Source organism: Staurois parvus, unplaced genomic scaffold (genome assembly GCF_062004578.1).
Source record: "Staurois parvus isolate SC_StPar_1 unplaced genomic scaffold, SC_StPar_1.0 ptg001224l, whole genome shotgun sequence".
In the NCBI taxonomy this organism is placed as follows: domain Eukaryota; kingdom Metazoa; phylum Chordata; class Amphibia; order Anura; family Ranidae; genus Staurois; species Staurois parvus.
The window spans coordinates 161,283-187,931 of record NW_028319020.1 but is presented as its reverse complement, the minus strand read 5'-3'; the positions used below and the strand labels follow the sequence as shown (position 1 = coordinate 187,931).

The 26,649-nt window shown below is 43.2% G+C and overlaps 1 protein-coding gene across 1 annotated transcript in view; it reads left to right on the top strand.

Annotated features, from left to right (window-relative positions):
• LOC149438025 (NACHT, LRR and PYD domains-containing protein 3-like) overlaps positions 1-26,649 on the top strand; it is a 131,036-nt gene that overhangs the window by 39,749 nt on the left and 64,638 nt on the right. Inside the window, exon 6 of the mRNA XM_089660318.1 lies at positions 17,969-18,139. Within this exon, the coding sequence (XP_089516444.1) occupies positions 17,969-18,139 (171 nt within the window). The remainder of the gene's footprint in view (positions 1-17,968; positions 18,140-26,649) is intronic.

The following is a 26,649-nucleotide window of genomic DNA, read 5'->3' as shown; positions in this document are numbered from 1 at the left end:
AAGTGATTACAAGGAAATATTTAATATTAAGATCTCAAAAAAATTATCACTAACTATTTTTCAGGCAGCAGTATGATGATAAAATTCTAGAAATCTACATAACATTTCTCAGATATTCAGCGTACCACCTAGGGTTTAGGTCCACTGTAAGTTACGCCCTAACCCTAAATCATTACAGGGGCAAAACAGAAAAAAAACATACAAGAAATACTACACTTCTCACTGTGAAAGCCTTGAAATGCAGTTGCAATTCTGCTCCCGGACTGCTGCAGGTATTTACTTCTTTTAGTATGTGAATACCTGCTACCCCCTGCACACAGTGGTTCCTTCTACTGGCTTATATGTGATTACAAGATGGAACCACTGCATGTGCCAGGGGAAACTGGTATTCAACCCATCCTACTGGTTAAGTATTTTGCAGAAGAGTTAAGAGCAGTATTGCAGTATTTCAAAGCATGGACTGCTGGAAAGGAAATGAGCCTTTTCTTTTTTAAGGTATGTCTATTTGCTGTATGGTCCTTGTAGTGTCACTATATTCGCCTTTTTTTGGTGTGATCTCTGCTTGCACAATGTTGTAGTGTGCCAGTGCTCCCCCCACTGTCACTGTATATACCAAATAGTGATGACATAATTACATCTGCAATATCTCCTCTTCAGTATACTTGTGTCATTGCTAACAGAAAACCTAGTTAAACTATCAACATTTAGAATAAAAGAAGATTTTTCTGTATATATTTCCCAAACCATGTAAAACTTCAATGATCTATTGCCGTTTCAGCAATCCCAATGGTACAGTGGCAGTGGTAATGGCATATCACATGTTCACAATGAGGATATAAGTTGTAACAGGCAGGAAATGACAACAAGGTATAGTCATGGTGACTACATTTGCAATACATAAATCAACCTTAAAGTGAAAAGAAATATCAAAGTATAATATCATTAAATTTCTGTAGTCCCTAAAATTAAAAGTAATATAAAATAGTCATGACTGAGGCCAAAATGTGGTCTCCTCAACCCCCCAGTCAGTTTGAAACATGGTCAGTAACTCTGTTTCTTGATTGAACGGTGGGTGATTTTTATATTGTGCAGCCCACTTTTGGGGGTAGGGGTTATGATATAGGGCCCTCCCCAAACAAGATATTGCATTAAACATGTATTTTCTGCCTCTCCAATCTAAGCATTGATAGTGTGATTTCTGTAACTTACAGTTGTGATGAGATAGCAATAACTTCTCAGTTGGATACCACAGTCAGTGACTCAATCAATAAGACATCTTGTAGATATTGTGAGAATCTTTTAACAATGAACATTCGATAGGTTAAAAGATCATAATGTTTCCTGCTCCATGACATGAGGCTTGCTGCAATGCCTTTCTGAGAAAAGGGGTGGGATATCTATACAACATGAGCTAAACCAAAGAAAAGGGAGGGGCAGAGACAAGATATAGAAAACACTTAAAGGCATATGGCAGTCAATATGACAGTCATGTGAAACATGACACTCCCCATCAAAATCTATGATTTCTATAATAATAAACTTTAGTTCAAGTCCAATATAAATAATGAAGATTCTTTCCAGGAACATCTGCAAAACAAGAGGGAAGGGAAGAGCAAAGAAAAACAAACATTTAGCATAATACCTGCAGATGTTGGTCTCAAAATTCCAGGCTGAGACATGTAAATCCATATTCAGAGGGGAAGGCAGCAACATGCACGATTCCTTCTTACCTCCCTTTAATTCAGGTTGATGACTTGTCTTCCTCTTTGGGCAAAAGAAGTACTAGTTCCTTTATAGGCCTGAAGTAAAGGTGTGCAGAACCTTCTTTCATGGTGGATATAGCCAAGATGTGTCCTGAAATGCAGTGGTAGGTACTGCACGACTGCCACGGTCAGCAGGATTGAGGCTTGTGGGAACATAGTGCCATTGTTCAGGATTTAGAGATTGTTTCCAGGATTCCCACCTTTTTTTTTTTTTTCCAAAAAAGATTTTTATTAGAAGAAAGCAGGCATAACAATACATATACAGACGTGAATCCAAAATCGGACAGATTACTGAATGTCGACTCCCGTGTCGCAGACAGGTCAAAGCATAACAGGCAATACAAAACAGAACGTTGTCAAACATTTAGTCAGCATAATATTACAATCCAGGAATTGTACCACAACTAAGAAATGAGCTAGTAGATATATTGTCTTTTGACTGTTGAGCAGAATTTTCTGTCAGGGAAGTGTGAAGTGTGTGATATCGAATATGAACAGCATCTATGGAAACCTTAGATCCATTTCACGTGTCCAAGAATTGGAAATGTAAGTATTATGGAGCTTAATACGTCTGTTTCAGGTACAGCATTCTGTATTGGTTATGGTACGAAGATAAGAGTGGAACACAGGCCAGAGCTAAAGATCAGGTAGAAAGAGGGTTAGTTAGTAATGAGAGTAACTTGGTGACAACGTAAGTATATAGAAAGGGAGAAAGAAGAAAGAGAGAGAGAGAAAAGAAAAAAAAAAAGGGGGGGAGGTAGGGAGGGGAGGGAGGGGCTTATTGTATGATAAGACGGAAAAAAGGAGTATATTGTTGCGGGTAGGTGGCTTTCAACATGTGAAACGCATCACAATAGAAATATCAGCTTATAGTTGAATCCATGGTGCGAATCAAGATAGTCAACCGGGTAATATGCGGATACAAGTTCCAAAGGAGCAAGCCTTGGTAAAGGACAAAGGTATATCTAGGCATAGATCGAGAGGTATCTCAGAAAAGAGAACATTCCCTAGTGTCAGAATAGGTCTAGACAATCATTGTTGCATTAATAGGTGGTAGGAAGGGGTGGTTTTAAAATGCTTCCAACAGGCCCAAGTTCCCCTGAATCTCTCGGGATGTTCCTTAGCAACAGAGATCAGTTCCTCCATTTCCTCAGTTCTTTTGATCCTCGCAAACCATTCACGGATAGTGGGAATATTTGTCGAGCGCCAGTGGACTGGGACACATTGTTTTGCCGCGTTGACCATGTGCATGGTGAGTGATTTATGATATGTCCGGGATGGGAGTGAGGAGTGATGCAGTAGAAATTGTGCAGGGTGAGCTCCAGGCTATACAGAGTTACTTGTGCAATTGTGGATTGAACTCTCCCCCAAAATGGCTGCAGCATAGGGTAGTCCCACCAAATGTGCATGAGTGTACTCTTAGCCAGGTGACATCTCCAACAAGAGTCCGAGACATTGGGATCGAACTGGTGAAGCAGGGATGGAACTCTGTATCATCTAGAGTATAGTTTAAAGTTGCTTTCCTGAGTGGAAACACATATGGAGCCCTTGTGAATAAGTGCGTAGATATGATCCCAGTTTTCCAGCGTTAGTTGGAGTTGTAGGTCAGAGCTCCAGGCTATACAGGCTTTTCTAGACTGAACCTCAATAGTGTTTTCAAGATAAGAATAAAGCTGAGATATAACATGTCTCTTGGGAGAGTCTGTAAAACTGAGTTTTTCAAATGGGGTAAGACGTCTAGTATATTGGTTAATGTGTGAGGAACTGTGAATGAAATGGTGTAATTGTCTGTACATCCATTGCGTCAAGGTCAGGAGTGGCCACTTGTTTAGAATGATGTCTCTAGATAGAAACGTCCCATCTTTAAAGAGTTGGTGTATACACAGATAATTTGGGCGGCTGGATCCTGCAAGAAAAGTAGGTGACAAACCCGGGGGGAAGTCCGGGTTCATATTAATAGACGAGAGTGGGCCTGGGGTAGAAGAAAAGTCTGATGTCTTAATTATCTGATGGTAACAGGCTAATGTGGGGGCCTATAAGAGGGTGTCCCATGAACTTAATGGAGAGGTTTGAACTTTTCAGCCAAGGAGACGAGGCAAGTGGGGTCTTTGAGAAAGCAGCCTCCAAGTTGACCCACACTTTTCGACTATGATTCGTAGACCAATCTACTATTCTAGCCATTTGGCATGCTCTGTAGTAGCGGGCAATGTCCGGTAGCCTAATACCTCCACTGGTTTTGGGCATAGTGAGTTGGTCAAAACTGATTCATGGACGTTTGTTACACCATAGGAATGAGGTGCATAAGGTTTTAAAAGACTTAAAAAAAGAATTAGGCAGTTTAATTGGAATTGTTTGCAATAAGTATAGAATTCTAGGAAGCACATTCATCTTAATAATCGCTGCTCTGCCGAACCAAGAGAAGAACGGTTTATCCCAAGTCTGCAGGTCTTTAGTGATATTTCAGAGGATGGGTAAGAAGTTCTGGGCAAAAAGATCTGCAAGATGGGCCGATAGTTGGATTCCTAGATACCTGATGGCTACGGACTGCCAGGTAAAGGGAAAATTAAGTTTTGTCTGACAAAGCGTATCTCGTGGTAAGGAAATATTTAGGGCTTGAAATTTACTGAAGTTGATTTTAAAATTGGCTAGATATTGAAACCGCTTGAAGTCATGTAGTAGGTTAGGCAATGTAATATGTGGGTCTGTTAAGAAAAGTAAAATGTCATCAGCAAAGGCCGCGATTTTGTGTGTTTTGCCATTAATTGCAATCCCTTTAATGCTGTCATTTTGTTTAATGCAGTGCAGAAACGGTTTAAGAGTGATGATAAATAGGAGGGGGGATAATGGGCATCCTTGTCTCGTTCAATTTCGTAATGAAAAAGCATCTGAGAGGAGACCATTCACTCTCACTCTAGCCGTTGGTGTCGTGTGTAGGTACATGATGAAGTTCAAGAAGCGGGGAGGAAGCCCAAGACCAGATAGAACAGCCTCCATATAGTCCCATGCTAGTCTGTCAAAGGCCTTCTCCACATCTTGAGAGAGGAAGAATATTGTCTCTTCTGTGTTAGCCAATGGTGTATGTTTATGGCCCTGATGGTGTTGTCTCCAGCCTCTCTGCCAGGGATGAAACCCACTCGATCAGTGGAAATAATAGTGTCAATAATACTCAGTAGACGATTTGCCAAAATCTTTGCAAAAATCTTAAGGTCGACATTCAGTAGGGAAATCGGGCGGTAGTTTGCCGGCGATGTCTGGTCTTTATTGTCTCAGTATCAATGTAATGTGGGCTTCAGAGAGATAGAGCATGGATTGACCTGGTGTATCTAGCAAATTGAAGGCCTTTAAAAATGGGTGTGCTAGGATATCTATGAAGAATTTGTAGTATGTGGTTATGAGACCATCTGGTCCCGGACTTTTGCCCGGCTTCAGTTGAGCAATGGCCTGTTGTAGCTCTGTCAAATTCAAAGCCCCATCTAAATCTTTCACTTGTGACTGAGAAATAGCTTTAGGAAGATATTGGGCCAGAAAAGTCTGGATGATGTCTTCGCGTGGTCTATCATCTCCTGTCGGTTTAGGTGGTAGGGGGAGGTTATAAAGCTCGGTGTAATATCGCTCAAATTCAGCTGCGATATCTGCAGATGTTCTAAGTGGATGACCTTGTTTCGAGTTAAGTCTATGAATGGTGTGCGATGCTTTTTTAGCTTGCAAAGCCCGTGCCAGAAACCTGCCGCTTTTATTGCCATGTTCGTAGAAGAGTTTCTGGGTTAAAATAAAATTGCGTCTAGTTCTCTTTTCCACTAAATCTCACAGTTGCTTGCGTGCCTGGTCAAGTTCTGCCACAAAGGCTACAGCTTTCGAGCGCTTATGTGCACCTTCTAGGTCCCTAACTTATAGCAGTAAGGAATTGAAAGAAGCTTGGGCTATCCGTTTACGGGAGGCCGAGATAAAAAGCAGGAGTCCACGTATCACACATTTGTGTGCTTCCCATTGAATGCGCGGAGACGTTTCCATAGACATGTTCTCTTTAAAGTAATTGGTCAGAGAATCCCGGATTTGACGGGTAACGTCGGAGTCAGTAAGGAGAAAGGGATCTAATCTCCATGTTTTGGATGTGTAAGGAGCGTCGGGAAGTTGAATAGTTAGCATGATTTGGTGATGGTCAGAGAGAATCATTGGTTCTATAAAGGCTGACTACAGCGTATGTAAATCTTTTTGTGAGAGAAAGAGCTAGTCGATTCTAGAATGACATTTGCGAGGAGCTGAAAAAAAAGTATAATCTTTATCGGAGGGGTGTAGGGTACGCCAGGTATCATGTAGGAGTAGGTCATTTAATTCTGCTTTTATCTGTTTAAGTGTTCAGAAGGGTTTTGATGAGAAGCCTGTCGAGGTGTCATCTAGGGGGTTCAAAGCCACATTGAAGTCGCCTCCAAGAATCAAGATACCCGCTTGAAAGGAAACAAGAATTCTGGAGATTTCACAACAAAAACTCACTTGTGATGTATTCGGACTGTATATGTTGGCTAAAGTAATCAGTTTGTCATATAAAGAACCTTCCCTCTGGATCCTCGAGAGATTCAGAGATCCTGAGCGGAAGCATCTTGGAGATTAAAATAGATACACTTCGCTTTTACCTCTGTATTGACTGAATGATATGCTGTTGGGTAGTAAGAATTGAAGAATTTAGGAATATGATCCGCACGAAAGTGAGTTTCTTGAATGAAGAGCACATCTGCACTGAGATGTTTCATATAATTCAGGAGTTGTGAGCGTTTTTCGGGTATATTTAGGCCTCTTGCGTTCAGAGATGTCACAGAAAGTGTACGGTGCACACGTCGGGGTGTGTGATTGGTAGACATTGTCAAGTATTAGGGAAATTTAAGTGCTTAAGACTCCTAATCCATAGACAGGGGAAGCGAAAGGAAAAAAAAAAGGGGGGGGGGAGTGGAAAACAGAAAAAAAAGAGTGAGGTTAGGAAAGAGATGAGAGGTAGAGTCAGAGAGTCAGGAATTAGGAAAGTTAGAGAGTGTTAATGGTGTATGCTCAAGAATGGGTGTGCAAGGCGAGAAATATCCTTAACAATACTCTAGGAGAGCAAAATCCGGTGACTAAGTAGTCCAGCTACACAGTCCTGTGTCGCATACCTGAGTTATCAATAAGATAAATGACGTATTTGGTATAATTATCCACCTTTGTTGTTTCTCCTTGGGTAAGGGGGTATCCCAGTCTGAGCTTTCAGAAGTAAGTTGTCTCAGCAGTATCTTACCCTGAATGGTGAGAGGTGTAATGAAACCTAACGGATCCTAAATGCTGTTCACTGTAAACAATACTCTTCGCTTTGTGAAGGGCTTGTCACAGGCTGATGCTTGAAATGTGAATGTGTCTTGTTTAACATTCCAAAACAATCCAAGACTGCGTTGTGTAACAGAAAGGTCAGATCCTAGTTGGAATTTCTTCACACTGCCAGCATGGTCATCAGAAGGAAAGGCTATAATGACGCTGTTAGAGATGATTTTGTGAAGTCTGAAGTTTGCAGTGGCAAGCATGTTCTGGGTTCTGGTAAAAAGGTCAATAGCTTCTTCTTCATTGGGCAGAGATTTGAGTCCGTCGTCTACATAGAAATTCCTTTCGATAAACTGTCTTGCATCAGATCCAAATTCTTTCTCACTCTCTTCAGCTGTTTTCCTCAGTCCATAAATTGCTACTGCAGGAGAAGGACTGTTACCGAAAACATGTACCTTCATTCGATAGTCTATGACTTCATTGTTGACATCATTATTGTGGTACCATCGGAACCTGAGGAAGTTTCTCTAGTCTTCACAGACGATGAAACAGTGGAACATCTGCTGAATGTCAGCCATAACAGCAATTGGCTCTTGTCTGAAGCAAAGTAAGACTCCTAGGAGATTGTTGTTCAGATTAGGCCCAGTGAGAAGATTGTCATTGAGGGAGACACCTTCATGATGACCACTTGAGTCGAAGACCACCCTAATCTGATCAGGCTTGCGAGGATAGTAGACACCAAAGCATGGTAGATACCAAAATTCTTCTCCTTCCATAAGAGGAGGTGCAGGATCGGCATAATCTCTCTCAAACACATTCTGCATAAAGTCCGCAAAGCGCTTTTTCATCTCAGGCTTCTGGTTCAAACTGCGATTTAAAGAAACAAACCATGATTCTGCGTGTACCCTGTTGTTTGGTAGTCTCTTTCTTGGGGTACGAAATGGTAGAGGTGCTACCCAACTGTTGGAATCATGTTGGTAGAACTCTTTACTCATGGTTTTCAAGAATTCTTTGTCTTCTATGGTAGCTGCTAACTCATTGTCTTTAGTGGTTACTAGAGATGAGCGAATCGAACCAGGCGAACCGGAATTCGATACGAATTTCAGGAAAAATTCGATTCGCGTCGAATCCGAATATTTGCCTACTTCGGGTGCGCGAATCGGATTTTTCCCGATCAGCCGGCAAAAGTGTCTCTGCAGAGAGCTCCGCTATTTCTGACAGTTCTCTGACAGTTCCTTCACATGTACAGCGGTTGAAAAATTGTATCTATTTGTTTCCATTTAGGATACAGATGTTTTTATTCGGAAACAGATGTTTCAACCGCTGTACATGTGAAGGAGCTGTCAGAGAACTGTCAGAAATAGAGGAGCTCTGTAGATACACTTTTTGCCGGTTTGGAATTCTTATTTTCATCCTACTTCTTCTTCTTCTTCTTCATCCTCATCCTCATCCTCAGAAGAAGAGGATGAGGATGAAGAAGAAGAAGAAGAAGTAGGATGAAAATAAGAATAATTCCAAGCCAGCAAAAAGTGTATCTGCAGAGCTCCTCTAAATGTATCTGCAGAATAGAGGAGCTCTGCAGATACACTTTTTGCCGGTTTGGAATTATTCTTATTTTCATCCTACTTCTTCTTCTTCTTCCTCTTCATCCTCATCCTCATCCTCTTCTTCTTCTTCTGAGGATGAGGATGAAGAAGAAGAAGAAGTAGGATGAAAATAAGAATAATTCCAAGCCGGCAAAAAGTGTATCTGCAGAGCTCCTCTAAGTGTATCTGCAGAATAGAGGAGCTCTGCAGATACACTTTTTGCCGGCTTGGAATTATTCTTATTTTCATCCTACTTCTTCTTCTTCTTCTTCTTCTTCATCCTCAGAAGAAGAAGAAGAGGATGAGGATGAAGAAGAAGAAGAAGTAGGATGAAAATAAGAAGAATTCCAAGCCGGCAAAAAGTGTATCTGCAGAGCTCCGCTAAGTGTATCTGCAGAGCTCCGCTAAGAAATAGCGGAGCTCTGCAGATACAGTTTTTGCCGGCTTGGAATTCTCCTTCTTCTCATCCTTCTTCTTCTTCTCATCCTTCTTCTTCTTCTCATCCTTCTCCTTCTTCTCATCCTTCTCCTTCTTCTCATCCTTCTTCTTCTTCTCATCCTTCTCCTTCTTCTCATCCTTCTTCTTCTCATCCTTCTCCTTCTTCTCATCCTTCTTCTCATCCTTCTCCTTCTTCTCATCCTTCTTCTCATCCTTCTCCTTCTTCTCATCCTTCTCCTTCTTCTCATCCTTCTCCTTCTCCTTCTTCTCATCCTTCTCCTTCTTCTCATCCTTCTCCTTCTTCTCATCCTTCTCCTTCTCCTTCTTCTCATCCTTCTCCTTCTCCTTCTTCTCATCCTTCTCCTTCTTCTCATCCTTCTCCTTCTTCTCATCCTTCTTCTCATCCTTCTCCTTCTTCTCATCCTTCTTCTCATCCTTCTCCTTCTTCTCATCCTTCTCCTTCTTCTCATCCTTCTTGTCATCCTTCTCCTTCTTCTCATCCTTCTTCTCATCCTTCTCCTTCTTCTCATCCTTCTTCTCATCCTTCTTCTCATCCTTCTCCTTCTTCTCATCCTTCTCCTTCTTCTCATCCTTCTCCTTCTCCTTCTTCTCATCCTTCTCCTTCTTCTCATCCTTCTTCTCATCCTTCTCCTTCTGCTCATCCTTCTCCTTCTTCTCATCCTTCTTCTCATCCTTCTCCTTCTTCTCATCCTTCTCCTTCTCCTTCTTCTCATCCTTCTCCTTCTTCTCATCCTTCTCCTTCTCCTTCTTCTCATCCTTCTCCTTCTCCTTCTTCTCATCCTTCTCCTTCTTCTCATCCTTCTTCTCATCCTTCTCCTTCTTCTCATCCTTCTTCTCATCCTTCTCCTTCTTCTCATCCTTCTCCTTCTTCTCATCCTTCTTCTCATCCTTCTCCTTCTTCTCATCCTTCTTCTCACCCTTCTCCTTCTTCTCATCCTTCTTCTCATCCTTCTCCTTCTTCTCATCCTTCTCCTTCTTCTCATCCTTCTTCTCATCCTTCTCCTTCTTCTCATCCTTCTTCTCATCCTTCTCCTTCTTCTCATCCTTCTTCTCATCCTTCTTCTCATCCTTCTCCTTCTTCTCATCCTTCTCCTTCTTCTCATCCTTCTCCTTCTTCTCATCCTTCTCCTTCTCCTTCTTCTCCTTCTCCTTCTTCTCATCCTTCTCCTTCTCCTTCTTCTCATCCTTCTCCTTCTCCATCTTCTCATCCTTCTCCTTCTTCTCATCCTTCTCCTTCTCCTTCTCCTTCTTCTCATCCTTCTCCTTCTTCTCATCCTTCTCCTTCTCCTTCTTCTCATCCTTCTCCTTCTCCTTCTTCTCATCCTTCTCCTTCTCCTTCTTCTCATCCTTCTCCTTCTCCTTCCTCATCTCCAAGGGCATTTAAATTAAAGGTACAGTGTTCTGCACTAATTTAAAGGCTCTCTGAAGCCTAGAAACCCTTTTTATAAGTTAACTTCGTAGCGAATAAATTCGCATCGAATCGAATTTCTTCCTGAAATTCGGCGAATCAGCCGAATCGAATTTTTGAATAATTCGCTCATCTCTAGTGGTTACCTTGAACACTGTGTTGCCGATGTTATCATCCCAGAGATTAAGAGCTTTCTTATTGTCTTGTATGATGTGCTGTTGTGCACCTTTTTCAAACAGTCTTTCACAATATATTTATGTGGTTATTGTACAGAACAAGTTATTTGTCCATTTGACAGGAAATGTGTTTTAAAGGAAGAGACTGAGTAGGACCTCTTGTCCTTGTCTAGGCAGACATTGCCTGTGATGACCCATCCTAGATCCAGACGCTGAGCATATGGTGCATTGTGTGGACCGTTGATTTGATGATGAACTTTGTGCACCCTTAGGATGTCTTGACCAAGTAACAGCAGGATATCGGCACTTTCATCGAGGGCTTGTATTCGGTTGGCTATGTGCTTTAAGTGAGAATGGTGGAAAGCAGCTTCAGGAGTAGGGATCTCCTCTTTGATGCTTGGAATCTGGTTGCGCTCAGTGATAGTGACAAAGATATTTCCACATTGTCATTCAGAGGAGCAACTACAAGACCACTGGCTCTCCTACCTAAGACTTCTGTAGTGCCGGAGCAAGTGCTTAGAGTATAAGGCAGAGCATCTCCAGTTATGTTCAATAGTTCAAAAAACTGTGTTCTTGCAAGAGATCTGTTACTCTGATCATCCAGAATAGTATACAGTCTTATGGCCTTTTCAGGTTGACCTTTGGGGTATACACGGACCAAGCATATCTTTGCACAAGATTTGTCGCAGAATCCTTCTCTGCAGACATCTTTACATGTAGAGAACACTGGGATGAAAGGTGCTGCTTGATCTGGGTGCTCCCCACCTTGCTTTGCCTCAGGGAGATTGTGAGCGTAGCAGAGTTCTGCAAATGTTGATGAAGATCTTGCACATGGTCATCACTGTCACACTCTATGCATTTGATGATCGCTTTACAGTCCTTTTGCAAAGTGTTCTGTGGAGTCACAGCATTTGTAGCAAACCCCAAATTTCTTCTAAAGTTCCTTACGTTCTTGGAGGGTTTCCTTTCTGAAGCCGATACATTTATTAAGTGGATGTGGTTTGTTATGTATTGGACATTGGCAATTTGGGTCTTCAATTCTCTTGTTTTGATCAGTCTTTTCAAGAACTGTAGCAGGTGCAGGTAGAACATTAGTCCTTTTCACTAACGCTGGACCTCTACAGTCTCTGTGTGACATATGTGTGTTCGTAGGTCTTGGAGAGAGTGTACTGAGAAGGTTACAGTCCCCATATGAGTAACTTGGGTCATTCTTAGTGTCTGCAATTCTTTTGATGAACTCGCAGAAGTACGAAAAGGGAGGAAAAGCAACTCTATGTTCTTCCTTATACTTTGATCCAAGCGCTGCCCATCTTTCTTGAATTCCATATGGTAGCTTTAGAACAATAGATTTGATGCCATGAGAGGTGTCAAGGTAAATGAGACCAGGTAAGTTGATGTCAGCCTTAACAAGTTGAAGCTCTAATAGAACATCGCTGATTTCTTGAAACTTTAGATTGTCGTTAGCAGAAATCCTTGGGAAGCTTTGCAACCTTTTGAATAAAGCATCTTCAATGGCCTCTGGGCTGCCAAAGGTATGTCCAAGTCTGCTCCAAGCAGCTTTAAGGCCTGCAGCAGGGTTGTCAATATGAACTGCTTCTCTTGATGCATTCAGTAGACTGGGGACCTAGCCATCTGATGAGTAGATCTAATTCCTCTGTGGCATTGATGTCTAGGTCACTCATTGTGGCCTTAAAAGTGGATTTCCAGCCTCTGTAATTTTCAGGCTTGTCATCAAACTTGGTGAGGCCTGTCTTAACAAGCCCTCTGCAGAGCATGTATTTAGCGAACTGTGTCATGTCCGTGTTTTCATATTTTGGGTGCATGACTGCAGGTGGAACAGAGTTGGTTGTGACGGTTGGTGGACTTACGTAGAGTGACTTGGGAACATATGTTGCTGCTAAGGCATTCAGTGCTGGCGCTGGCTTAAAGTCCATTGGCATGTTGGTTTGTAGAGTAGTGCATAGTGCATTTGCTTGGAGATACTCTGTTGGTGCCAAAGTGGATGGTCTTAAATAAACACCAGTGCCTGAGGCTAGCTGAGATGCTGCAGTCTGATGTATTGGAGGATATAAGGGCAAATCATCCTGAGGTACAGTAGGTGCAGAGAAGATACTTTGATTGAGTAGTTTGGCTGCTGTGACAGGAAGTTGACATTCTGGAGAGATGTGCGAAGAATCTGAGACATAAGATACAACTGAGTGTCTGGAACTGTTGTCTCTTGTTTTCACGAGCGGCTTGTTCTAAGACCCAGAACCTTGCCATGGCTGTGGCATGCTCACATTGTTTTTCCAAAACTTCAATTTCTGCCTCTTGGGGTGTGGCTTCAGCTTCTTTCTCTGCTTTCAAATGTGAGGCCTGAGCCTCCATTTCTGTGGCCTGAGCCTCCATTTCTGCTTTCCTGTGTGTGGCCTAAACCTCCATTTCTGTGGCCTGAGCCTCCATTTCTGCTTTCCTGTGTGCAGCCTAAACCTCCATTTCTGTGGCCTGAGCCTTCATTTCTGCTTTCTTATGTGCGGCCTGAGCCTCCATTTCTGCTTTTTTATGTGCGGCCTGAGCCTCCATTTCTGCGGCCTGAGCCTCCATTTCTGCTTTCCTTTGGGCGAAAGCTGCCTGAATTTTAGAAGCTTCAGCATCAGCATCAGCACGGACTTTTATTAGTTGTTGACTGAGTGTAGAGAACCTTGATTGTATGGATTTGGAAGATCTTGAGTGTCTAGTAGACGCAGAGCGATAAGATCTGGATTCATGGAGCTGTGCTATTCTCACTTCTGCCTTTGTCTTTGTTCACACCGCTAAATTGTCTCTTTCAAGATTGAGCTCCTCAAAACTCATTAATTCTTCCAATGACCCTTGAGTGTTGTATAACAGAGCAATATATTTAACGCACAGTCTTTGATAATTGTCATAAGCAACATTCAATTGCTGTATATATATATATATATATATACTGTATATATGCAGTATACACACACACTATATTGCCCAAAGTATTGGTCCTGCCCTCCATATCATGTGATTCAGGTGTTCCAATCACCTCCATGGCCACAGGTGTGTACAATCAAGCCCCTAGGCATGCAGACTGCTTCTACAAACATTGGTGAAAGAATGGGTCGCTCTCAGGAGCTCAGTGACTCCAAGTGTGGTACCGTGATAGGTGGCCACCTGTGCAATAAGTCCATCTGTGACATTTCCTGGCTACTAAATATTCCACGCTCAACTGTTAGTGGGATTATAGCAAAGTGGAAGCAACTGGGAACAACAGCAACTCAGCCACCAAGTGGTAGGCCATATAACATGACAGAGCGGGGACAGCGCATGCTGAAGCGCACAGTACGCAGAAGTCGCCAACTGTCTGCAGAGTCCATAGCTAAAAACTTTCAAACTTGGTGTGGCCTTCAGATGAGCACAACAACAGTGCTTAGAGAGCTTCATGAAATGGCTTTTTCATGGCTGAGCAGCTGTATCCAAGTCTTACATCACCAAGTGCAATGCAAAGCATTGGATGCCTTGGTGTAAAGCACGCCACCACTGGACTCTAGAGCAGTGGAGACGTGTTCTCTGCAGTGACCAATCACGCTTCTCTTGCTGGCAATCCGATGGACAAGTCTGGGTTTGGCAGTTGCCAGGAGAATGGTACTTGCCTGACTGCACTGTGCCAAGTGTAACGTTTTGTGGAGGGGGGGATTATGGTGTGGGGTTGTTTTTCAGGGGTTGGGCTTGGCTCCTTAGCTCCAGTAAGGGGAACTCTTAAGACGTCAGCAAACTAAGACATTTTGGACAATTTTATGCTCACAATTTGTGGGAAGAGTTTGGGGATGGCCCTTTCCTGTTCCAACATAACTGCACATCAGTGCACAAAGCAAGGTCCATAAAGACATGGAGGAGCCAGTTTGGGGTGGAGGAACTTGACTGTCCTGCACAGAGTCCTGACCTCAACCCCATAGAACACCTTTGGGATGAATTAGAGCGGAGACTGCGAGCCAGGCCTCCTCTCCCGACATCAGTGCCTGACCTCACAAATGTGCTTCTGGAAGAATGGTCAAACCTTCCCATAGACACCCTCCTAAACCTTGTGGATGGCCTTCCCAGAAGAGATGAAGCTGTTGTAGCTGCAAAGGGTGGGGCCAACTCAATACTGAACCCTACGGACTAAGACTGGGAGGCCAATAAAGGTCATGTGCACAGAAAGGCAGGTGGCTTAATACTTTTGGCAATAGAGTGCATGTACTGTATGTAAAGTATGTGTGTGTGTGTGTGTATATATATATATATATATATATATATATATACACTGTCACGGATCCACCCCACATGCCCACAGCAACTAGCTAACCGAGGAGTGCACGTCCGTGACTTGGGGTAAGAGGGAATAAGGGGGACTTAATCTGAATATATATAAGACCAGCCGTGATATACTTTCACAGCCCGCACTACCTCTGGCCACCACTAGAGGGAGACTCCACTCCAGTCCAGATGGCTGACCACACACACAGGCAGATATAAATCTTATATACAATCTGGTGCACACTAAGGGTTGAGAAGCAGCCTAGCAAGTGGCACCCCTTCTAGGATTCCTCCAGCTATCCTACAAGCTAGAACCCCGATGTTAATCACTCTTCCACTGTCCACACACCCCCACACCAGACACACCACAAATGGTAGCTTGCCACCACCCAACAGTTTTATCCACAGACTGGCCTGCTGGGCCACCACACACACACACAGATCTCCATCTGGCAGACCTGTTACCTTTACAATCTGCATGCAATCTGCCAACACACAGTGCAATTGCATACAGATTGGCAATGAACTTGACCGAGCATATAAAGACACTGCAATACAATACAATCTCTTCGGAGATATGAGCCCAAGCTTAAGTACCCAGAAGTCACTTATTAATTTTATGATTTAATATCCCGAAAGTGGGCAGTGCATAAAATATGTACAAAATATAAAAAGTTACAGAAAATACAAGAAGACACACAATTGGCTATTGACTATAAAATAAAAGGGAATAAAAACAGAAAGAAAACTTTTACCAAGAGTTATCCCGCGACTGGAGCAAGTCAGAGAAAGTCCGCAATCTGTCAGTCAATAGAACTGGCTCCATATGAATCACACCGTCCATATCTCAGGGTCCTCAATTTATGGGAATATGGACATGGGCTGGACATTAGCCCTTGGCCAGTTGACTCTGGGGGGTGTTCCTGTACCAGCCCACAGGATGTTCTGGGTACTGAAATGCCCAAAGTCGATTGGACCAGGAACGGTTTGAATCACCAAGTCAGGGATTGAACTTCCGACACCAGCGCATCAGTCTGATCATGACAGTAACAATCACTGTTCAGCTGTTGCAATCAGGCACCATATAACAGTTTTCTGCATTTCTCGGGGATTCTACATAGGCTACAAATACAGTTTTACATGCAGATGTAGCCTACAGTGTGTCCAATCAGAAGGAAGTATTTTCATCTCTCTGCAACTAATATTTTAGCTTTTATGAGAGATGAAATCTATTCCTTTGATCTGCTGATATACTTTAGAGCTCCTAGACAGATTGGAGCTCTCTCTTGGTCTCCCACTGCCTCTGAAGCTGAAATGTCTAGAAGTAGGTGACAAATCTTATTGGCATCCAGGTGTCACCTCCAGTCTAGAGGAAGGTCTGTCCCTTCAGATGCTAATTGGTGACCATATATCTCTAACTTAATTCTGAACACATCTTATATTAACATGGAATGCTAAATCTACATTGTCATATTTCTACAGGTCACATCTCAGCTACTCAAATCTTACATGTACGTTACACACAAATACATACATACATATATACACATATACTATATAAACACATACATGCCAACCAATCATAACTTTACTACTAACAGGTAACATTGATTATCTCATTACAATAACATCTGAAAATGAGTGGGATATATTGGGCAGAAAGTGAACATGTTTCCCCTGAAATTGGTGTGTTGAAAGCAGAAAAAATGGGCAAGCAAATGGATTTGAGGGGATTTGACAAGAGCTAAGTTGTAATGGCTAGAGGACTGTGTCAGAGCAATTACAAAACTGCATCTCTTGTGGGATGCTGCTGGTCTGCAGTGCTTAGGACCAACCAAAAGTGGTCCAAGGAAGGAAAACTAGCCAACCGATGACAGGATCATGGGTGACCAAGGTTTCTTGGGGCAGCACAGTGGCTAAATGGTTAGCAGGTGGAGTACTAGGGTCACTGGTCTGAATCCCACCCATGGCACCACCTGCCTGGAGTTTGCATGTTTTCCTTGTGCTTTTGTAGGTTTCCTCTGGGTACTCTGGTTTACTCCACATGCCAAAGACATGCTGGTAGGTTAATTGGCTCCTGTCTAAACTGGTCCTCATATCTGTATGTATGTGAGTTAGAGACCCTTAGATTGTATGCTCCTTGAGGCTTAGGGACTGATATGAATGTACAATATATGTGTAAAGTGCTGCGTAAATTGATGGAGCTATATAAGTACCTGTAATAAATAAATACAATTGATGGAGGTGGAGCGCAAAGTCCGATGCAATAGAGGACCTAATGTAGTTTAAATTGCTGAAAAAGTGAATTCTGGATCTGATAGAAAGGTGTCAAAACACACACAAAGCATCACAGTTTTGTATAGGGCTGTGTAGCTACACACCAGTCAGGGTACCCATCTGTCCACAGCCAAAAGCACAAAGGGCATGTGAGCATCAGAATCGGAGCATACAACAATGGAAGAGGATGGCCTGGTCTGATGAGATTTTGACTTGGCCTCAAAATTTTTCAAGTCTCAGCTCAATCGAGCATATGTAGGAATTGCTGGAAAAACAAATCCTATTCATGGAGGCCCCACCTCACAATTTACAGGACTTAAAGGATCTGCTACTACAGCATAACTTCATAGGTCTAGTAGAGTCCATGGTTCCACAAGTTATGGTTATGGTGGGGGGTGGACGGTCAAAAAGTTATGGCTGATTGGTTTGCATGGGACAGCAGTGAAGAACTAGATTTAGGGCAGGGTGGCATTTGCACTCCCAAGCCAGTGCTAATTTGATATGTTGGGATGGTGGCCCTGAGTGGAGATACTTCACAATTCAGACACTGTCCAGAGCAGGACCTAGTGACACATGCTGGTCATTATATTCAGTAAGTACATTTGTGTGTGAAAGAAGGTAGCATCTGAAAAAATGAGAAACCTGATCTCAAACTTCAGTAAACATTTGTAATAGGACTCCAAAATCCTATGGTAAGTTAGAGTACTGTTCATTGTATCTATTTTGTCTCCGCAGCCTCACTGACTGCGATTTGACCCCCTCATGCTGTGATAATCTCCGCTCTGTTCTTATTGCAAACCGATCTGTCACCAAACTGTATTTATCAAGGAACCCTCTAAAGGATTCTGGAGTAAGACTTCTGTGTGAGGGACTCAGATATCCAGGCTGTACCCTGCAAGAGCTGAGGTGAGAATCTTACAATATATTATACTGTACAATAATATTCAGGACTGAAACTTCTGTGTGATTAACTGTACATTACTGAAATGTTAAAGAAAAAATATGTTAAGACTTACAAATTTTTGTTACAATTAGATATTTCTAACGCACATCAAAGACATACTTAGAATTGTACCCCAAAACACATTCTGCTACTCCTCCTGAGTATGGGGATACCACAGGTGTGAGACTTTTTTCAGCCTAGCAACATAGAGAGCTCCAAAATCCAAAGAGCACCTTCGGCATTTCAGGGGCATAAATTACTCATTTAATTTCTTAACTACCTATAAAATGTTTGGAGGCCCTGGAGCACCAGGACAATGGAAACACCCATGAAATTACCACATTTTGGAAAGCAAACTTCCCAAGGTTTTTTTAAGAGGCATGGTGAGCCTTTTTAAGAGTTTATTATTTTGCCACAGGTTTTTGAAAAATGCAAAAAGAAAATGAAAATAATTTTTTACATTTTCTTGTTGTCAATATAATTAGATATTTCTTACACACAGCATGGGTATGCTTAGAATTACACCTTAAAACACATTCTGCTGCTCATACTGAGTATGGTCCAGTGTCTGGACTGATTATATACTGGACATTGTATCTTGTTAGTCACAAAAATCAACCAATTGTATGAAAACCAATGTACTGTAATGGCCACCTCCATACAAGTGGTCAGGGAATAAAGCTTAGTGTAGCATCACCTGTAGCAGTCCCAGCTCCTGTATGCAAAGCAAGCCTAACTTTCAGGTTCCTGGCTGCCCCCAGGAATGCCATGTTCAGTGACCAAGAAATACACAAGGCTAAAGAAAGAAGAACAAAAAAGTCCCTTTGGTTCCAGGAGTGCAATTGTCCGCAGGGGATGTCTGGGAACAGTTTCTGACTTACACTGGTGTGGTGACACTTTGACTGACATGGCAGTGATTAGGGACATTGGGTACAATTCACTAAGCGGTATCTTACTGCATCCAAGTATGCAGTAGGATATCGCACAGCATTTTAAAAAAAGTTTGAATTCTCTAAAAAATGATACTAAAGTACAGCATGAGTTATTTTATTGAGTCATGTGGTATTTTAGTAGTGAAAAACATGCGTTAATGTTTCAGCTGTCAGCGGGGTTCTCACTGACAGCTGAATGTAAAAGAAAGAATTGGCGGCAATTAAAAAAAGTTTAATAATGATATGGGGTCCCCCTTCCATTCATACTAAGCCCCTCAAGTCTGCTATAGATTTTGAGGAGAACCCCCATGCCAACATTTTTTCAAAAATGGCATAGGGGTCCAACCAAAATCCATACCAGACCCTTATTCAAACATGCAGCCTGGCAGATCAGGAAGGCGGAGGATGAGCAAGTATCCCCCTCTGAACCATTGCAGGCCACGTTCCCTCAACATGGGGGGGTGCTTTGGGGCAGGGGAGCAAAAGCACCTTGTCCCAATGCCTCTTCCCCACAACTGTGGCCTGTGGTTGTGGGGGTCTTCAGGCAGGGGGCTTATCAGGATCTGGAAGCCCCCTTTAGCAGGAGGGCCCCCAGATTTCACCCCCCCCATGTGAATGAGTATGGGGTACATGGTACCGCAACCCATTCACAAAAAAACAGCAGTGTGAAAGGAGACAGTCTTTGCCAAGCCCTTTATTAAAAGAAGTCCTTTTTTATTATTATTATTATTATACAGTATTTATATAGCGCCAAAAGGTTTGCTGAGCGCTGTACATTATAATGGGAGACAGTACATGAGACAATACAGTAACAATACAATACACGAGGGGTGCGAGGGCCCTGCTCCTTGGAGCTTACAATCTAGGAGGGGAGGGGGGGATAGTGGTACAGGAGGAAAAGGCTGTGGGGGATGGAGTGGTAGGAGGAGTGGAGGAGATCGGCAGTTAGGTGAGGGTAGGCTTCCCTGAAGAGATGGGTTTTCAGGGTGCGCCTAAAGGTGAGGAGGGTAGGTGACAGTCTGATGGATTGGTGTAGTGAGTTACAGAGGATGGGGGAAGACCTGGAGAAGTCCTGGACTCGGGCATGGGAGGAGGAGAACAGGGAATTAGAGAATAGGAGGTTTTGTGAGGAGCGAAGATTACGGGTTGGGTGGTATTTGGATATCAGGTCGGTGAGGTAGTTTGGGGCAGTGTTATGGATAGCTTTGTACATCAATGTTAGTAAATTTGAGTTTTATGCGTTGGGCAATCGGAAGCCAGTGGAGGGAAAGACAGAGGGGGGTGGCGGATACAGAGCGGTTGGTAAGGTGGATGAGTCTGGCCGCCGAGTTCAGGATAGACTGAAGCGGGGATAGCCTGTGGTGAGGTAAGCCGGTTAGGAGGGAGTTACAGTAGTCAAGTTGTGAGATAATAAGGGAGTGGATAAATTGTTTAGCAGCTTCTAGGGTTAGGAACGAATGTATTTTGGAGATGTTGCGGAGGTGGAGCCTGCATGAATTTGCCAATGATTGGACATGGGGCTGGAAGGACAGATTGGAGTCTAGAGTGACACCTAGAACTTTGGCTTGTGGGGTGGGACTGATGGTGGCGTTGTTGGTCGTGATGGAGAGGTTGGGGGGGCGCGGGCTGGGGGGAAAACTAGGAGCTCGGTTTTGGAAAGGTTTAATTTGAGGAAGTGGAGTAACATCCAATCTGATATGTCGTTCAGTAGGCAAGTGATTCGAAATGGGTAGCGGTACCATGTACCACATACTCATTCATGTACTCATTCAAATGGGGTGGGGTCGGGATCTGGGGCCTTCCAGATTCCGATAAGCCCCCCATCCACAGACCCCCACGGCCAGCGTTATGGGGAAGAGGCCCTTGTCCCCATTAACATGGGGACAAGGTGCTTTGGGGGGGGAGACCCCCCTGCCCCAAAGCACCCCATTATGTTGAGGGCATATGGCCTGGTATGGTTCAGGAGGGGGGGTGCTCTTCAACCCCCTTTCCTGACCTGCCAGGCTGCATGCTCGGGTAAGGGTCTGGTATGGATTTTGAGGGGGACCCCATGCCATTTTTAACAATAATTTGGCTTGGGGGTTCTCCTCGAAACCCATACAGATCTGAAGGGCTTGGTATGGATGGAGGGGGGGGACCCCATGTCTTTTTTTTGTTGCAATTCTTTTTTACATTCAGCTGTCAGTGGGGATCCTCGCTGACAGCTGATGACTCATAGGTTGTTAGGGACGTGGAGGCCACCCATTCCCTAACAACCCATGACAGTACTGACAAATACCAGTACATGCCTGGACCACTACATAATTACCGCATGCATTTCATTATTTATTTCCTTCTGTGTATTGACTTTAAGGTCTTTTTATGTAGTATTTCCTGAGTGTTTTTGCTATTTTTGGTAAATAGCGCATACTAGCAATAGTGAATTGACATTTTCAGTATCACATGCAATATGTGGTCATGTGACTGACTTAACTCATGCCATAAGCTTTAGTGAATTGTGCCCATTATGACTGATGTGGCAGTGATCAGGGACACTGTGAGTGGGTTCAACTCATGAAATGGTATCTACTTCTTTAAGATCAGTGGTAAAATAACTCCTAGCGTTTTTCCTAAATTTTTTTGCTGACAGCAGATGTCATGGTTGTTGGTTGGTGGTGATGGTTGGTTGGTGGCATTGTAGGCTCCTTAACAACCAGCTAAAAGTTCATACATTCTTTAAATTTTACACAGTTAGGGCCCTTTCACACTGACATGCTTTTGCTGCTCTATAAAGCACCTTTCCAGCGTGACAAAAGCTCATCAAAAATATTCCACTTTAGATCCTGTGTGACTTTTCACATCGCTGCACTGCATTTGTGCTGTGGTTTGAAAAGTCCTGCATGCTGTATCTTTGGTGTGCTTTCTAAAAGTCAGTGAAGACACACCATCAAAACACACCCCTTTCATGACCAGAGCATTTTTTTTGCTATTCAACACTATGCTACCTTAACTGGTAATTGTGCAGTCATGCAACACTGTACCCAAATGAAATTTTATATAATTTTTTTCACACAGAGTTTTCATTTGGTGGTATTTGATCACTGCTGGGTATTTTAGTATATAAATTAAAGACTGAATATTTTGAAAAACATATCCAATAAAATCAAATTTCTTTATAAGTTTAGGCTAAAATGTATTCTGCTACATTATTATTATACAGGATTTATATAGCGCCAACAGTTTGCGCAGCACTTTGCAAAATGAAGGCAGACAGTACAGTTACAATACAATTTGGTACCGGAGGAAACCGGGCTTACAATCTAGGAGGAAGGTTTGAGCGATACAAAAGGTAATAGATGTGGGGGGGGGGGGTGAGCTGCTGGAGGAAATAAAAGGCAATTTACTAGGTAAAAGCAGGATAGGCTTCTTTAAAGAGAAGGGTTTTTAGATATCGTCTAAAGGTGGATAGATTAGGACCTAGACAGACAGATTAGGGTACGGAGTTCAATAGGATTGGAGAAGCTCAGGAGAAGTCCTGGAGGTGAGCATGGGAGGAGGTGACATGGGAACTAGAGAGCAGAAAGTCTTGGGAGGATCGAAGAGAGTGGTTTGGTTGATATTTTGAGACCAGGTTGGTGATGTAGCTGGGGTGGAGTTGTAGATGGCTTTGTACATTTTTAGTATTTTGAATTTTTTCTCATTGGATGAGTGGAAACTATTGGAGGGATTGGCAGAGGGGGGGGGTAGCAGACACTGAACAGTTGGTAAGGCGGATGAGCCTGGTAGCAGCATTCATGATGGACTGGAGAAGGGATAGCCTATGTAAAGGTAAGACAATAAGGAGGGAGTTGCAGTAGTCGAGGCAAGAGATTGCCAGGGAGGGAATTAGGAGCTTTGTGGCATCATTGGTTATAAAGAGGCATATTCTGGAGATTTGGCGGAGGTTGAGGCGGCATGATTTGGATAGGGATTGGATGTGGTCCTGAAAGGATAGTTCAGAATTCAGGGTTACCCCTATCACCCTGGAATGCGGGGATGGGTTGATAGTGGTGCTATTGATCCTGACCGAGAAATCAGGGGAAGAGGCACATGGGGGAGGAAATATTATGAGCTCAGTTTTAGATAGATTGAGTTTTAGGAAGTGGTGTGACATCCGGTCTGATACAGTAGGTCTGTTAGTAAATCGGTGATATGTGAGGAAACTGATGGGGTGAGCTCAGGAGTACAGAGATAGATTTGTGTGTCATCAGCACAGAAATGGTATTGGAAACCATTGGAAGCTATCAGCTGACCCAAGGAAGAAGTGTAGATTGAGAGTAGGAGAGGTCCAAGGACAGAACCTTGGGGGTCCCTGACAGTAAGAGGAGTAGGAGAGGAGGAAGTAGAGTTGTAAGTGACACTGAAGGTGCAGTGAGATAGGTAAGATTCAATCACAGTACAGTCAGGGAGGTCAAGTAAATAGAGTTTTTTGAGGAGGAGGAGGGGGTGGTCAACTGTGTCAAAGGCAGCAGAGAGGTCCAAGAGTACGAGTATGGAATAGTGACCATTGGTTTTAGTGGTTAGTAAGTCTTTTGTGAGTTTTAGGAGAGCATTTTCTGTGGAGTGTTGTGGTCAAAATCCTAACTGAAGGGGATGGTGAAGGTTATATTCAATATGGTGGCAGCCCAGTCGACTGTAGACTAGACGTTCAAGGAGTTTGGAAGCAAAAGGGAGTAAGGAAATGGGTGTTAGGTTGCTTAGATTGGTGAGGTCCAGTGAGGCTTTTTTAATTATGGGGGTGACTAGCACATGCTTTAGAGAGTTGGGGAAGATGCCAGTAGCAAGGGAGAGATTGAAAATATGAGTTAAGGAATGAAGGATAGGTGACCTTAGTATTTGCGAGGGAACAGGGTCCAGGGGACAGGTGGTTAGGTGGGCTTTAGAAAAAAGTTTACCAACCTCCTCTATAGTAGCTGGGTTAAACAAGGGAAGTATAGATTGTGCAGGTGGACAAGGAGTGTAGGGTAAGATATCTGAACAGTAGAGATCTTGTCGTGAATTGTATCAATCTTATTTTTGAAGTGATTAGCGATCTCCTGGGCAGTGAGTTAGTGGGTGGAGGTAGAGAAGGATGAAGAAGAGAGTTAAAGGTAGAAAAGAGTTGCCGGGGATTGCCTGAGAGGGTGTTAATGAGAGTGGTAAAATAGGTCTGTTTGGCAGTGTGGAGACAAGAATTGTATTTTTGAAGGGCAGATTTATATTGGTCGAAGTCTTTCTGGGTCTTAGTCTTACGCCATAAATGCTCCAGAGCATGGCTACGTTTTCTGAGGCATCTGGTATTGTTTGTTTGCCAGGGCTGTAGTGGTCAGGGCCTAATTCTGTGTGTAGTGAGGGGGGCCAATGTGTCCACGGTGGATAACAGTGAACTATTGTAGACAGAAGTGACCAGGCTGGGGCAGGACAGGGCTGAGATTTTGTCATAGAGACAATCTGTTGGCGATAAAAGAAGAGAAGGGTTAAGATAGCAAAGGTTTCAACGGGTAACTGTTTGGTAGTTGGAAGACAAGGAGGAGGAAGCCAAGGAGAGTGAAGCTAATAAGGGAGTGATCAGAGAGAGGAAGAGGAAAGTTGGTGAGGTTGCAAGAAGTGCATACTGTAGGTAAAATACAAGGTCAAGGCAGTTACCATTCGAGTGAGTAGAAGCATGTGTTCATTGTTTTAGGTCAAAACAAGTGGCTAGGTTCAGAAGTTTAGAGGTTGCAGGAGCTGTTAAGATTAACAGGGATGCTGATGTCACCAAGAATGATAGTGGGAATTTCAGAAGAGAGGAAGTAAGGTAGGCAGGCAGAAAAGTCATCAAGGAACCTTGATACCGGTGCAGGAGGCCGATAAGTCACAGCAATTCTGAAAGAAACTGGAGAGAATAGATGAATAGAGTGAACTTCAAATGAGGAGAGGGACAGAGAGAGAGTAGAATGAAGGACCTGAAAAGTGCTTTGAGGGGATAGGAGGATTCCTACTCCACCTCCAATCTGTCCACTAGGCCTGGGAGAGTGAGTCCAGAGGAGACCACCTTGGGAAAGGGCAGCAGGAGAAGGAGAGTCAGATTCATGAAGCCAGGTTTCTGTGATTGCTAGCAAGTTAAAGGAGTTTGTGATAAAAAGGTCATGGACAGAGCTAAATTTGTTACAGATAGAGCGGGCATTCCAGAGGGCACAGGAAAAGGGGAGGCTGGTTCTAGGAAAAATAGGAATAGTAACCAGATTGTGTTGATTGGGCCACTGGTAGAGGATAGGGGATGCCGGGTGTGTTGAATTGAAGGAAAATGATGGCGGCCCAGAATTTGATCTCCAGATGTTAAGAGAAGCAGAAGGGTGAGGGAGGTAATATGGGAGTATGATTTATATGGAGGGACATGTCCCAGTGTCCTGGAGGTTTTATTAGTATGTGGGCTCTGAATTAGTAGGAGTTGATGAGTACAGTAATAAGGTGAAGACAGGAGTTAGGGTGATATACTGTATATATAAGCTGTGGGGTGGAGAAGAGGGGTGAAGGAGAGAGAGAGAGCTTAAAGAGAGAGAGCTTGAAGAGAGAGAGGATACAACTGTGAGAAGGAGCAGTAGGGAGTGCATGTTAGAGTGGTGAGATGAAGAAGTAGACTGGGAAATGAAAAAGCTGGATGGGGAAACAGGTCACCTGTAGTCTGTTCAGTATTTGAGATTGCTGTGGCTTCTCGCTTTGTGCATTCGCTGAAGTGAGCCAAAGTGCAATGCTCAATACTTAATCCAAGATGAATACTTTAGCCAAGATGATAATTGCCAATGCTACCCCTGGCTGTGCTGCCCCTGTGGTAAAAAAAAAACAAAAAAACTGTGAGGGTTACTAACTGACATCACTAATGACACTAATACAGTGATCAGTGATAATTTGTAGGCTGACACTGTACTAAAGACATTGGCTGGAAAGGGGTTTATATCTAGGGGCAATTAGAGGGTTAACTGTGTGCCTAACAATGTGTGCTGCTTTTAATTTATTTTCTATCTGTTTTTTTCTCCCTTTAGATTTACTAAAACTGGAGCACTCAGAATCTCATGCAACTGTGCATGATAACCAATCAGCTTCTAACTTCAGCTTGTTCAATGAAGCTTTGTAAAAAAAAAAACATATTTTGCACTCTCCAGTTTTAGTAAATAAACTCCTGTGTGTGATTTGGCCACAGGCAATCAGCTGACTTCAGCCAAAATCATTGGCTTAAATCAATTGCCAAACTCGTGCTGTGTCCAATCACAGCACGGGTCAGCAGCAGGCATGGGTGCACCTAAGCCAAAAGAGAAGCTGCAACATTCAGGTACATCACCTGGCGTGCAGCTGCTGTCCACTCACAGTACAACTAATGTGGATGGGGAGCAAGCGGCTAAAGATGCTGGTCATTAAGGAGCCGGAACCCACTGGTGTCCTTAAGAATCAGTGAATAGTGGATCCAGCATCCATGAGCATCCTTAATAACCAGTGAATAGTTGAGCTGGCACTTGACGGTGTCCTCAATGACTAGTAAATAGCTGATTAAGGAGCCAGCTCCCACG